This window comes from Neopelma chrysocephalum, unplaced genomic scaffold (assembly GCF_003984885.1).
Source record: "Neopelma chrysocephalum unplaced genomic scaffold, ASM398488v2 Primary Assembly neopelma1_121733, whole genome shotgun sequence".
NCBI classification, from domain to species: domain Eukaryota; kingdom Metazoa; phylum Chordata; class Aves; order Passeriformes; family Pipridae; genus Neopelma; species Neopelma chrysocephalum.
Genome location: NW_020929754.1, coordinates 1 through 12,120, shown reverse-complemented (window position 1 = coordinate 12,120; position 12,120 = coordinate 1). Strand labels below are relative to the sequence as shown.

At 40.8% G+C, this 12,120-nt stretch overlaps 1 protein-coding gene across 1 annotated transcript; it reads right to left on the bottom strand.

Annotated features, from left to right (window-relative positions):
- Positions 1-3,932: 3,932 nt before the first annotated feature.
- On the bottom strand, positions 3,933-12,116 carry LOC113962198 (acyl-coenzyme A synthetase ACSM4, mitochondrial-like; the record flags this gene model as incomplete). Its single annotated transcript, XM_027672992.1, has 13 exons — positions 3,933-4,153; positions 4,561-4,680; positions 5,294-5,393; positions 5,503-5,630; positions 6,491-6,592; positions 6,727-6,807; positions 7,020-7,143; positions 8,073-8,152; positions 8,710-8,866; positions 9,641-9,784; positions 10,207-10,414; positions 10,874-11,084; positions 11,952-12,116. Coding segments are annotated over 13 exons (1,707 nt in total), but the record flags the coding sequence as incomplete, so codon positions are not given.
- Positions 12,117-12,120: the final 4 nt, after the last annotated feature.

Below are 12,120 nucleotides of genomic sequence, written 5' to 3'. Positions count from 1 at the left end.
GTTAAATCAAAATGTGGACTATAGAAAAAAATTAGCAGAATTGTTGCTATGAATCCTGCAACAACAACCACCAGCCAACCAACCAAATCTAGAGAGTATTCAAAGACAATCCAGTTCTGAATTGATGGGTAATTCACTGAAGTCACTTAGGGAAGGTGTTCTGATCTGCTTGGATGCGGAGGGAAACCAGGTTCTAAAACATTCCCGTAAGTGAGATTAAGGCACAAACTAGGCCAGAGGCTGGATTCCAAAATGATAATTCAACTTTATTTTATAACACAAAAGAGCGGAGGGAAAGAAGGAGGATAGGAAAGTAGGGAAAAGCTAAGGGTGACTGTTAAAAGCACAGCACAAGAGTTACCACCACCATGAAGTGCTTCTCCCCGGGTTGTGTTGTAGTCTCTGAGGAGGGAACAGGCAGGCAGAGTAACACAGTAGCACCAGTCCCCTCAGCAGGCCCCGGTACCACCCTGGGCACCGCCCTAAATACCCTCACCAGTAGACCCTGATGCCCATTGGCCACTTCACCAGTATCCAAGGGATGGTACCAAAATGGACCCTGACTGTCCATTGGCTGGTTCCCCAGTATCCAAGGGAGATCTGCCTGGCACACCTTATTTGGGAGAGTAAGTACTTGCGTGTTCTTGATTGTAACAACTTTTTGCTTGCTAAGTATCTCCTGGAGCTTTTGAAAGCAGCTGAGCTCCTGCAGCAGCTCAGCTGTTGCATCAAGATGTTTTAGCTCTACGCTCGAGGCAATGGCAAAGCACACTCCACCTTTAATCAGTCCATGGCAGTAGGTCACAGCCAAACTGATGGTTTGAATAGTCCAATTAAATGTGAAGTTCCCCATCCTGCTTTCTAATATTTTTTTACCACCAGATTTTTAAGGACCTAATGTCCTGTACTGATCTGGCACCTTCTCTGTAGCTCAGCTGATCCTTGCAAAATTTTAATGTATTCTTTGGGGATTTTAATGGCCAACAAGTCTCTTCCTCAAACACAACATCAGTTGTTATTGTTTGCATTAGTATAAGGTTCCTGCTTCTTACACCGAAGCATTCAGGAGTGGATTCTCTATTCCTTTTCCTTCCCATGGAACTCTGAAGGATGTTTCCAGATGACTTCTATCAAGCTGCTCACTGCTTTAGTTTCAACAGTTGCTGACTGATACTTCCATTCAGCACATCCATCTCAAGAACCTTCACTTCAGTAATCCCTTATGTAGGCCCCAGATTTGATTTAGACACTATCTGCCTTGGATGACCTCCTTGTCTTTTATATGTCGTCACATATCTTCTAGGAGGATCTGCTCCATGACCCTCCCAGGCATGAGAGTTCTACAATTGCTTTCTCTAAATGCCCTCTTCCATCTGTACCCACCATAATGATCCTAAAAGCTCTCAATTCCAATTAATTTCTTCCTTTCCATCACTATTCTTCTTTCATTCTTTCTCCTTTATAATATTGGGATTATTATTATTTTTATTTTTAGCAGTCCAGGAGATTACTTCAGAGCTGTGCTCAACTCTAAAGTTGCTAATGCTATTTAGGGGCTTCTCATAAGTGCATATAATTATCAAACAGGGGGAAAAGCCCATAGTCAGAGCAGGAGCCAGGGGAGTCCTGGAGGCCTCTGATGATTTCAGAACCTGAGCCCAACTATCAATTTGCCTTTTTCAACCACTAAACTCAATTACTCAGTTACTAAACTCAGTACAAGGTTTAGGGTAAGTGACTCCTGAAATACAGGGTAATTTTCATTTCTGTTCTTACAAAGGATGAAATCATCCACTAACTACCAACAAAATTACAGGTAAACTCTTCATCAAATTCTTTTTGATGCAGAATTTCTGTGGCCTAAGTGAATCTGCAAAGATTTGCCCTTTGTCCCAGGTTTTTAAGTACACTTTGTAGTCTTTTACCCCTTGTCCCATGTCTTCAACCATAACCATTTGTTCTCACATCTCTGATGAATGGATCTCAGTCTTGGTCAAATTTTATTCCTCAAGAAAAAGTAACTTATTTAACATTGGAATTATTTCCTTATTCCTCTGCAGAAGCTTTTACAGTAATATTTAATCTGCCTATCAGGCAAATTAATTCAAATACATAGAACTTAACACATCTTAATTTTTTCAGCCATATCTGACAGCATAAAAAATCTGGATGCAGATTTTCCCACAGAACAGATACTTAGTCAAAACCAAGAGTAAAGAGGAATTCCTGGTGTTCTCTGCATTCCATGAAGATTGTGGCAGAGAAACACTGAACAGCTGTAAACAATCCTACTGGATATCATTTGCTCCTGAGAAAGAATCTTAGGACCTGGATATAAAATTAAGTGTTATTATGTCCCTAAGTGCCACTCACTTCAGCATCAGGATTAAATAAGAAAAAGTTCTTTAGAGAGTACTTACACTTTAAAGCAGAACACTATTAACAGGACTTGGTGGAGAAAAATACTTTTAAAAAAGTTTGACTGGTGAAAAATCCTATTTGAAATATTCCCAAAATATGTGCAGTGAAAATGGACATTAATAAAAGGGTTTATGTCATATTTTGGAATATATATGCATTTGTATTCTTTTTTTCTTTCTTTCTTAAGGAAACAACATTTAATTGTGCAACACCCTGTAAACTTTATTATTGTTTTCATTAGGCAGGACATCTACTGAGTACAAATATCACAATTTTCTTGAAATGTAACCTTTCTTTGAGTTTGTGACCTCTACTGTTAATGCTAAAAAACAATGGATCCACTTTGAATCCTTGAACAAACAAGCCTAATAATTTTAATTACTACTTTTAACAACACAGGAAGATATTTATAATTTTTGCTCTAATTCTATGGTTTAACTATAATCCACAGATTTCAGAGCATTACAATGACAAAATCTACACAATACCCTGTCAAGGAAAGAGGAGGGACAGAACATTCAGGAAGAGTATTCAGGATCAGAAATGCTATTCAAGACTGACAAGATGAAAGATTTTAAATTCAGGATTCCCCAGGGCTCTACCAAAATGTCTGCTAAGTTTTGCTGTGACACCCTTCAAGGTCTTAGCACTTTCTCACCTGCAAACCTGGAGGTGAAAATGAAGTAAAAAAAAAGACCCAGTAATGGCAAAGTCCTTTGAATGACTCCAAGCATCAGGAATTATTATTCTTGGTTTAGTACCATCTGCTTCTGCTCAATGATCATTAACATGAGGAATTCAGACAAACAACATTTTCCTGACCTGTCTGCTGTGGACAGGAGAGATTGAGAGCTGGCTGGGGCAGATCCTCTTCGTTCAGTTTGCTTGGCTTTCACAACATATTTCCCAAAAGAGACACTCACCTGGAGATGTGAAACCCGGACTCTCTGTCAAAAAGGATTTGGAGTGAAACCCTTCCTACTTTATCGTTTGTTTCTTCTGGCGTAATGAGAACAGAACGTAAAACAAAACAGACCAAACAGCAAAAGGTTTTCCATGAAGTAACCTTTTTCTTGTAATCATTTACGCCCTTGTTAATTGTGCATAATTTGCACCTTAACCTGAAGCACTTTGGATCTTCTTTTACCTCCCCTTTAACCATTTAAGTAGAACAGAAATTCATCAATGTCTTTCTCTTTCCACTCAGAAAGAATTTGGAAATATTACAGTGGTATTCTTTGAAGATAATGTATCAATGCTCTGCTGGTACCCACTACTGGACAAAGCAGGACAAAGACTACTTTTATTATTTTCCCTTTTATTTATATGTATCAAAGTATGGTAGTTACAATTTTAAATAAAAACAATCCTTTGTAGGCTCCTGGGTGTGTCCTTTCTCTCTCCCATTCCACACTCTTAATTATTTGCAACTTCTGTCTTCTGAAAATTTTTAGGTCGATGGAAAAAGAGGTTCCAATACCACATATCCTCAAGCCATATGGGTGTTTTCTCCTTTTTCTTCCATAGCTTGTTTTTCTAGATGTTTTCCTAGTGCTCTGGGTCATGACCACATGCCAAATGTGTTATGGCTGGTGCCAGTGATGGAACTTTTCTCTCCTTGTTTTCCAGATCACTCTTGTCCTTGTCATTCTCTCCCCCACTCTCTGTTCCTTAGGACCTTTCTCTGGATTTTCCCACTAACTGTCTTCGGCAGATCCTGAACAAACTCCACCTGAAAGGTAAAAATACATTCAGGATAATTTCCCAGTGGAAGGTAAGATACATTTTACTAAGAGTAGGGGCAAAAAGATGGGAAGCTGCACAGTGAGGGCTGGGATGATGGAATTCTGACTGAATGTCTTGCCCATTTGTGCTGGTGGGAAAACCCCAGTATTCCATGAAAGGAAAATTGGACCCTGATGAAGTAAAGTCACATGAGTATTGCCCCCCTTTGGGTCCTTTCGAGCACACACAGTGAACCCAAAGCTACAGCTGCAACACACCCTGTCATCTACTCTGGTTTTATTTAGCTGTTGTTGGAATGTTTGTCAGAATGCAGCTGAAAAAGAGTTGAGGCAGGACAAAAAATGCTCAGTTTCTGGTACAATTAGAAGACCTGTCTTTTGGGGCTGTACTTACCTTCCTTGGATACTTGTAAGGTGCAGTCACTTTCTTGACATGTTGTTGAAGCTCCTGAGTTAATTTTTCTGGATCATGTGATGCAAAAGCAGAAGCTAAAACAACGAAGGCTTTGACTACCTGTGTCACAAAAATTAAGGGATTCCATTAACTTTCAGAGGTGGGAATAAAGAGATATATTTCTTGTGAAAAGTGTCTAAATTCAGAATGCAAAAATTCAAGCTTTTTTTTTAATTTCCCTTTCATTGTCTCTTTGTGACAGAATGGTGTGTTATGAAGGCTGTATTCTGCAACAGAGAATTTTTTTCCACTTTCCCCCCCCCTTAATTTTATATCCTATTAAAGCTGAAGATCTCATCCCAGTTGCTCAAAGAAATGTGGCAAAGGTGAAAAATATAAAACAAAAATTGAACACTCCAGATACCATGGCTACCATGGGTTTAGTGACAAAAAGAGGAATATACAAATTCCATTACTTATGCAAAAGGATGCTACAATAAGTCTGAAAAGTCAAGTCTTTTTTCCTACCCCAAACCCCGCAAACAAGGAAATAATTCTGAAATTCCAAGATTGGTCAAGATATGGATTTAAAAAATGGGGTTTACCCCATTTCATTTGAAAAATCTGCAATTTATTGAATTCCAAGGAAACCTAGGACATATAGGCAACTTGATGCTTACAATAAAGGGCATTTCTTTCTACATCTTTGTTTTTTATTATTATTTCTTTTTACCTCCCCTCGGACTGGATCGGGACTGCTGACAACAGCTGACTCTGCCACTGCTGGGTGTTGGATTAATGCACTTTCCACTTCAAACGGGCCAATACGATACCTGGGAGGGAGGGAAGATGTGTCAGCTGCAGCAAGATGGGCCAGTCCATCGGTCTTTTCAAATTGCATTTTAACAGGCAAACGATCAAATCTAAAAGCAACTGACTTACCCAGCAGAATTAATGATATCGTCATCTCTTCCAACAAACCAGACATATCCTTCTTCATCCATAATTGCTCTGTCCCCAGTGACATAAAAATTTCCACGCACAGAGGCAGCAGTTTTCTCTGGATTATCCTGACAACAGTCAAAAAATGTATCTGATTGTTAGTGAAACATAACACACCATCTTTGCAGTGGTGCTAAAAACGAACAAGAAAATTGTTCTCAAAATGAGTTTGTTCAATACTACTGTGTGTCTTCAACTGAAAGAAACAGAGCCGTGTCAAATAGCAGTTTGGTGGTAGAAATATGTGAGATGGGGAAAAGAGCACTTGTGTATGTACAGATTAAAGCGTTAGAAAAGGCTGTGCTGTATCTCAATTCCCATCCCTCACAGCAAATGACTAAAATGTGTAGCCCCCTGTCTTCAGGGAAATGATTTTTCATTGCAGGGGGTTGCCACAATGACCTCCTGTCTACGGAAACTTTTTACCTTTAACTGTCAAGACCAAAACTCAAATGAGGTGACCTTCAGAAAAAAATTTTTTTCTTTACATTGACCCGTGGGTTACACAGGAAAAACATGTTGACAACAGACATAGTTAAAACCTGAAGTAACGATATTGAACCTAAAGAAGTTTTTTATCACACGGTGAGCAATTACGTTAGACAAGTGGTTGTTTGAGGATGCTACAAATATCCAAGTATTATTTGGATTCACAAGAGGATTAAACACAAAGAGATAGGTCCTCCAAAGCTTATTCAATATGATACTTCAAATGCAAGGGACAATAGGTTTGCCTGATTCTACTCTTTTCTTAAGAATATAAAACCCTCAGCACCACCACACAACCAGACTCAAAGTCCTCAAGTAACCTAGTGAGACCTTCTGAAGATCCTGGATGAAATCCTGCTCCGGGCATAAAGGAACAGAACTTTGCCTCAAGTCTCCCCTGAGTTCCTCAGCAGGCACAGACACAGGAGCTCAGGCTCACCAGGTACTCAGAAAACAGACAGAAGGGCCGTGTTGGCTGGATTCGGACAGCAATGCTGCCCTCTTCTCCTGCAGGCAAAACAGCCCCATGGTCATCTATGATCTGCAGAAAGGACACATCATTATTGCTGTGGTTAGCTAGAGGAATGAATCTCTGTTCCAGCACAGTGCAGGACAGAGAAGGGACACAGACAGCATTCCTTCCTCATCTACCCCAACTGCAACATATTGACGTACCTGCACATCGTAAGGGGGAACAGCTTTTCCCAAAGAGCCAGGTTTAATTTTCGTTCCTTTCATGTTGGCACAGATTGTCACCTGCAGAACAGATTTTTATTATTCTTTAAATTTTTGCAACACCTTGTAAATTTTATTATTGTTTGCATTAGGCAGGACATGTCTTTGTGACTTTGTTGTGACAAGGACCAAAGTACTGTGGTTCTCAAGAATATCAGTCTGGGATGTGAGCTGGGATGAAGTAAAGATGATGAAGGGATCTACTACAATAATTTCATTTATTGCAAACGTACTGTTTCGGTCTGGCCATAACCTTCATGGATATCCAGCCCTGTCTGGATTTTCCACTTCGCCATCACTTCAGGATTGAGCGCTTCCCCTCCAGATAGACAGTGCTTCAGACTTGTGAACTTGTAGCTTGAGAGGAATAGCAAATGAAATAATTTTCTTAGCTCCTAAGAAGAGCAGTGCGTGGCCTTAACTGAACAGCCTCCCTTGGCTTTCCAAGTAAGTACACTTAGAATTTCACAAGTTCCTTGGAAATGACAATAATCATCCTGTTACACAGACCTCGACTGGACTCCTAGAGTGCTTGTGTTACCACTGAAGATAAAATGGTTTACCTCTGTGTCACCAGAAGTGGGTTTTTCTGCTGGCACATGAGTGAGCAAATGTGTTTTCTTGGAAGAGCTGACATGAAAGGAGAAATCTAAACAAGTGCATCAGATGTTTGCAGGAAGCTGAGTTATGTACCAACATCCAAGATCAAATAAAACACTGAGAATTTTATAGAGCAAAAGTAAGCCTGAGCTCTCTGCTAAACCCGAGTTGATTTTTGTCAGGATGAAAGACCTATGTGAGAAGAATAAGTACTTTACTGAAGATGTGAAAACTCCTTACAAACCACTTCTCACAACCTGAGTATTTTATAGAGTAACAAACTGGTGGGAACAGCTGCCAAATAACTCTCAGCACATGAAACTCCTCTTACTGCTCATTTCATTCTCAAGCATAGGAGAACAACTTCACTGTACTTCAGTAACTCCCCGAACCAATGCTGCCTGAAACTTCATATAACTTTAAATTATGAACAATAAGTTCAGAGGAAGGGACAACTTAAAATAATCTCACTTATTTTCTCTGTGCTGTCTTTTCAAAGCCTGAGTGGCCTATGGTGTGACTAGTTATTCTCATATTTCAGAACACAGCTCTCTTTCCTGAGAGCACTTTTGCTAATTAGATTTCCTTTACCTGAAAAAAAAAATTAGAAATAAGGAACTTGAGGAACTAAACAGCCAGAGCTGTCACAGCATTATATCCCAGCCTCCCTCCTAGCCCTGCAGTACCTGCTCAGATCATGTTGGACCAGCATGCGGTAGGCAGTGGGAGCAGTGCAGAAGGTAGTGATGGGGTACCTTGAGAGAGTCTAGATAAAAAGAAAGTTATTTTGTAGAAAGAAAATGTAATGGTGGGTCAGAACTTGTAAAGGTGCAGGTGAATAACCCAAGAGGCCAATGTTAAGGAGAACTGGTCGGCTGACTGGTTTTGCAAAGTGCCTGAGAGGAGGAATAGGCGCTCTGGGAAGTAATTGAAAATTCAGGATAACAGCACCCTAATTTTGGTCTGTGCCATATTCTGATACTGTCCCATTCTCACACTGGGCCCAAAGCAGCTGGAAGCCCATACCTGAAGTGAGCTTTAGGCTCAATATGGGACAAGATAGCAGTGATTCCATGATTTTTATATCCTGCATCTTTCACCAGTTCTCCTCTACACTGAAGCCATGTCACATAGCTTAACCAGGAGTGAAAATACTTGTTCCTCTAGCTTATTGGGCACCAAAGGGAGGGAAGATTGCTTGAAATGTGGGGAGTACTATCCCTGCTGCTACAGAGCAATGGCACCCATGCACTGGAGCCCAGCTTGTTTGCTTCAGTTATGCGAAAGGGAAATAAACCTCCCAGATTAAAACGTTATGCTTACCTCTGCAATAACTGCTGGTTTAAACTGTAGCATGTGGTGTACAAAGACACAAGATCCACAGATCCATGGTGCAAAAACACTGCCCCAAGCTGCTTTTACCCAGCCAGTATCAGAGGTATTCCACATTATATCTGAAGGAGTCAAGTTCATCCAATGCCTGATGATAAAACAGAGGTGAAAAAGTTGCTACATAGAGTGTGAGAGACTTGGGCACAGTTCACAGCAGAACTCAAGGACAGGGCAGGAGGCTTCCATTGGAAGATGTGGTGTCAGGAGGCAGGGCTCTGTAGAAAGTTTGTAAGAGTTGAAAGGTCTTAAACATTTTCTTTTTCCCCTTCATTCCCTTCTGTTTAACATTTGCATTGCTTTTCTCCTGAGCAGTGCAAAACACCTTTGGCTTGAGTTGCAGAATCTGGATCAAATCAAAATACAAATTATTTCTATGGACTCCCTATCACCAACTTCCACCTCAGAATGCCTTCGGAAAGACATCCTTTGATTTTCATGAAAATTCTCACTCCTTAAGAAGCATAATTAAAAGACATTCATTGAAAGCAAAACAGCACCAAGCCACAGATTCAACCTGAACTGTAACTTTTAAGGTGTAATGCTATAGCCAGGGTTGCTTTGGTTTCTCAAGGAAGGTTGACCCAGTACTAGAGCACTTGATTTTCTCTGGTTTTGCCATAGGGACACTCCTTATTGCTCCTCTGCAGTCTGAGAGACAGAACATTGCACATGATGACCTCAACTGAGTCTTCCAGAAGCTTTTAACAATGGGGGTTTTACCATGAGAGGGGAAAGATGAGGAAGAGGCAAGATCCTACAGTCATTGAAGGCCTACATTTACTGGAGTTTTACAGTCACATTTTCAATGTAATAGGGATTATGTCACTTAATGAGGACACTGGGAGCAACTCCAAGGTAATACCTGCCACTGGTTGCAAATCCAATGCCATAACTGCTGTGGGACTGCACCACCATTTTTGGAAAGCCTGTAGTTCCACTTGTAAAATAGATCAGCATTGGGTCTTGACTTCTTGTCTTGACACATTTATGGTCAGCAGATGCCACCCTTCACAAGAAACAGTATATTAAAGTCACTATATGCATTTTTCCCCCAAGGAATCTGTATTTCTAAGGTTTAGGAGTTAAAAAGGAAAAAAGCCCCAAACTTTATGATCTCATTAAAGAAACAGATGCATCAGATACCACAGGCAAGAGATAGAGAACACATTTTGCCTGTCACAAGTGCACTCTGAATCACAAGGCTCCTGAGTGAGGAGATGGTGAAGGACCTGAATTTAAGTCCCTAAACCTGTGTTGGACAAATCTGTACTTAATACAGTGCAATAATAATGCAGTGAGTTGACAGAAGGATGCAAAAATGTAACTTATTTGTGTTATGGAAATGAACCCCAAAACTCAGCAATGTCACCTGACTGGTACAGCCTCCTTCCCCTCACAGGGATGGAGGTCAAACAACTGGATACTCACGCAACGAGTTCTTTGAGGTTCAGCCACCCATCCCTGCTCCCCTTGCCTACAATTAGTTTACTTTTCAGAAACTGGCTGTCAGGCACAACAGATTCCACTGCAGGTGCCAGTGTGTCACTGGTAATGATGCACTTGGCCTTCGAAGCCTGGAGTCGGTATAAGATGTCTTTGGCTGTTAGTTGGGATGTTCCTGGAATGAGGACAACTCCTGGAAAATAGCAACAAGCAGTTGAGAAAACTCAGCATTTCTCCAAAACACTTGATCATGTCCCTGTTGATGCTGAATTGTTCCATCATGGAAGATTATCAGTTTCAAAATGCAATGGGTCAAATCCTTCCTAAGCATTTGCAAAACTGCAACAGCAAAACAAAATATTGAGTAATTAACCCCTTTAATAATATAGTTACTGCATTAACACTGTCCAACCAGATAATGTATCTGCTCAAGGCTGCCCATTCAATCTTCACTGGCTTCAGCTGAGGGTGCTGTTAACTGAACAGCCTGTCCCTTTGGTTCCTGTGTGGGTGCTGCTAATTCTCCTTCCATGCAAAAGCTGAGTTATTCAGGTCACAGCAGAATATTCCTGCTTATGTTTTCTCCACATTAATTTTGCATATTGCCTGTATCTTCTATTTATGTCCTTTCTGCATCCAACACATCACTCACCTGTTCTCATACAGGCTACATTGAGGAGCCACCACTCAGGGACACGAGGCAGAACTGCTATAACTCTGTCTCCTCTCTGCAAACCACATGCCTCAGAAAGTACATTGGCTGCCTTCCTCGACAGAAATCCCAGCTCTTCAAAGCTCCACTTCACCTCCTCTCCCTCCTCATTTACCCACCAAAAAGCTGGAATTGCTGGTTTTCTTCCATCCTAGAACACAACAGACGATATTAAAGTCACAAGAAGGGCCTTAAAAGGTTTCATTTCAAAACAAAATAACTCCAGACTAGGCACATCCTCCCTGGTGACTAGTCTCAGAGTGATACCTATATTTCTGACAGGCAAAACAAAATGGTGCATTCCATTCTGCAGCTGATCTATCCAGTATCCATCAGGAAAACTGATTTGTGTCATCTGAGATTTGTTTCAATATGTCCCAATATAGGGTAGAGTCAATTTTCTTCCTAACCACTGATAAAGTGCTATGCTTTTTGGATTTGGGATGAAAATAATGTTGATAATACACTGATGTTTTAGTGGTTGCTAAGCAGTGCTTACTCTATGTCAAGGACTTTTCCATTTCCCACGCTCTGCTGACAAGGAGTTGCACAAGGAGCTGGGAGGGAGCACAGCCAGGACAGTTGACCCAGACTGCCCAGAGGGGTATTGCACACTACAGAACGTCCTGCTCAGTATAACCTGGGGGAAGTTGGTCTGGAGGTGCCAATCACTGCGTGGGCACTGTCTGGGGTGGTGAGCAATTGTGTTGTGCATCACTTAACTTTCTTGGGTTTTCTTTCTCTCTCTCTGTCTGTTGTATCTGTTGTCTCTTTTCATCACTACTACTACTGCTATGATGATTATTATAATTACTATTATTATATGTTATTTTAATTCAATTACTAAACTGTTCTTACCTCAACCCACGGGTTTTACCTCTTTCTCCTGATCCTCCTCCCCATCCCCCTGGGGGGTGTGCCTGTGTGTGTTCATGTCATCCAGTAGCTCTGTGGTACTTGGTTGCTGGCTGAGGTTAAACTACAACACAATGTCTAAAAAGTAAAAGAAAAATACTACCTTTTCCAGTTGTGACCACTCATCTAAGACATCACTTGCAAAGTTGAAGTATTCTGGCAGTTCCTTTTTACACTGGTTTATAGAATCATAATGGGAAATAATCTGAGATGTCAGAAGCCTGTTGTATCCATGGAAGGATTTGCAAGGCGACCTGAGAATCTGCAGACAC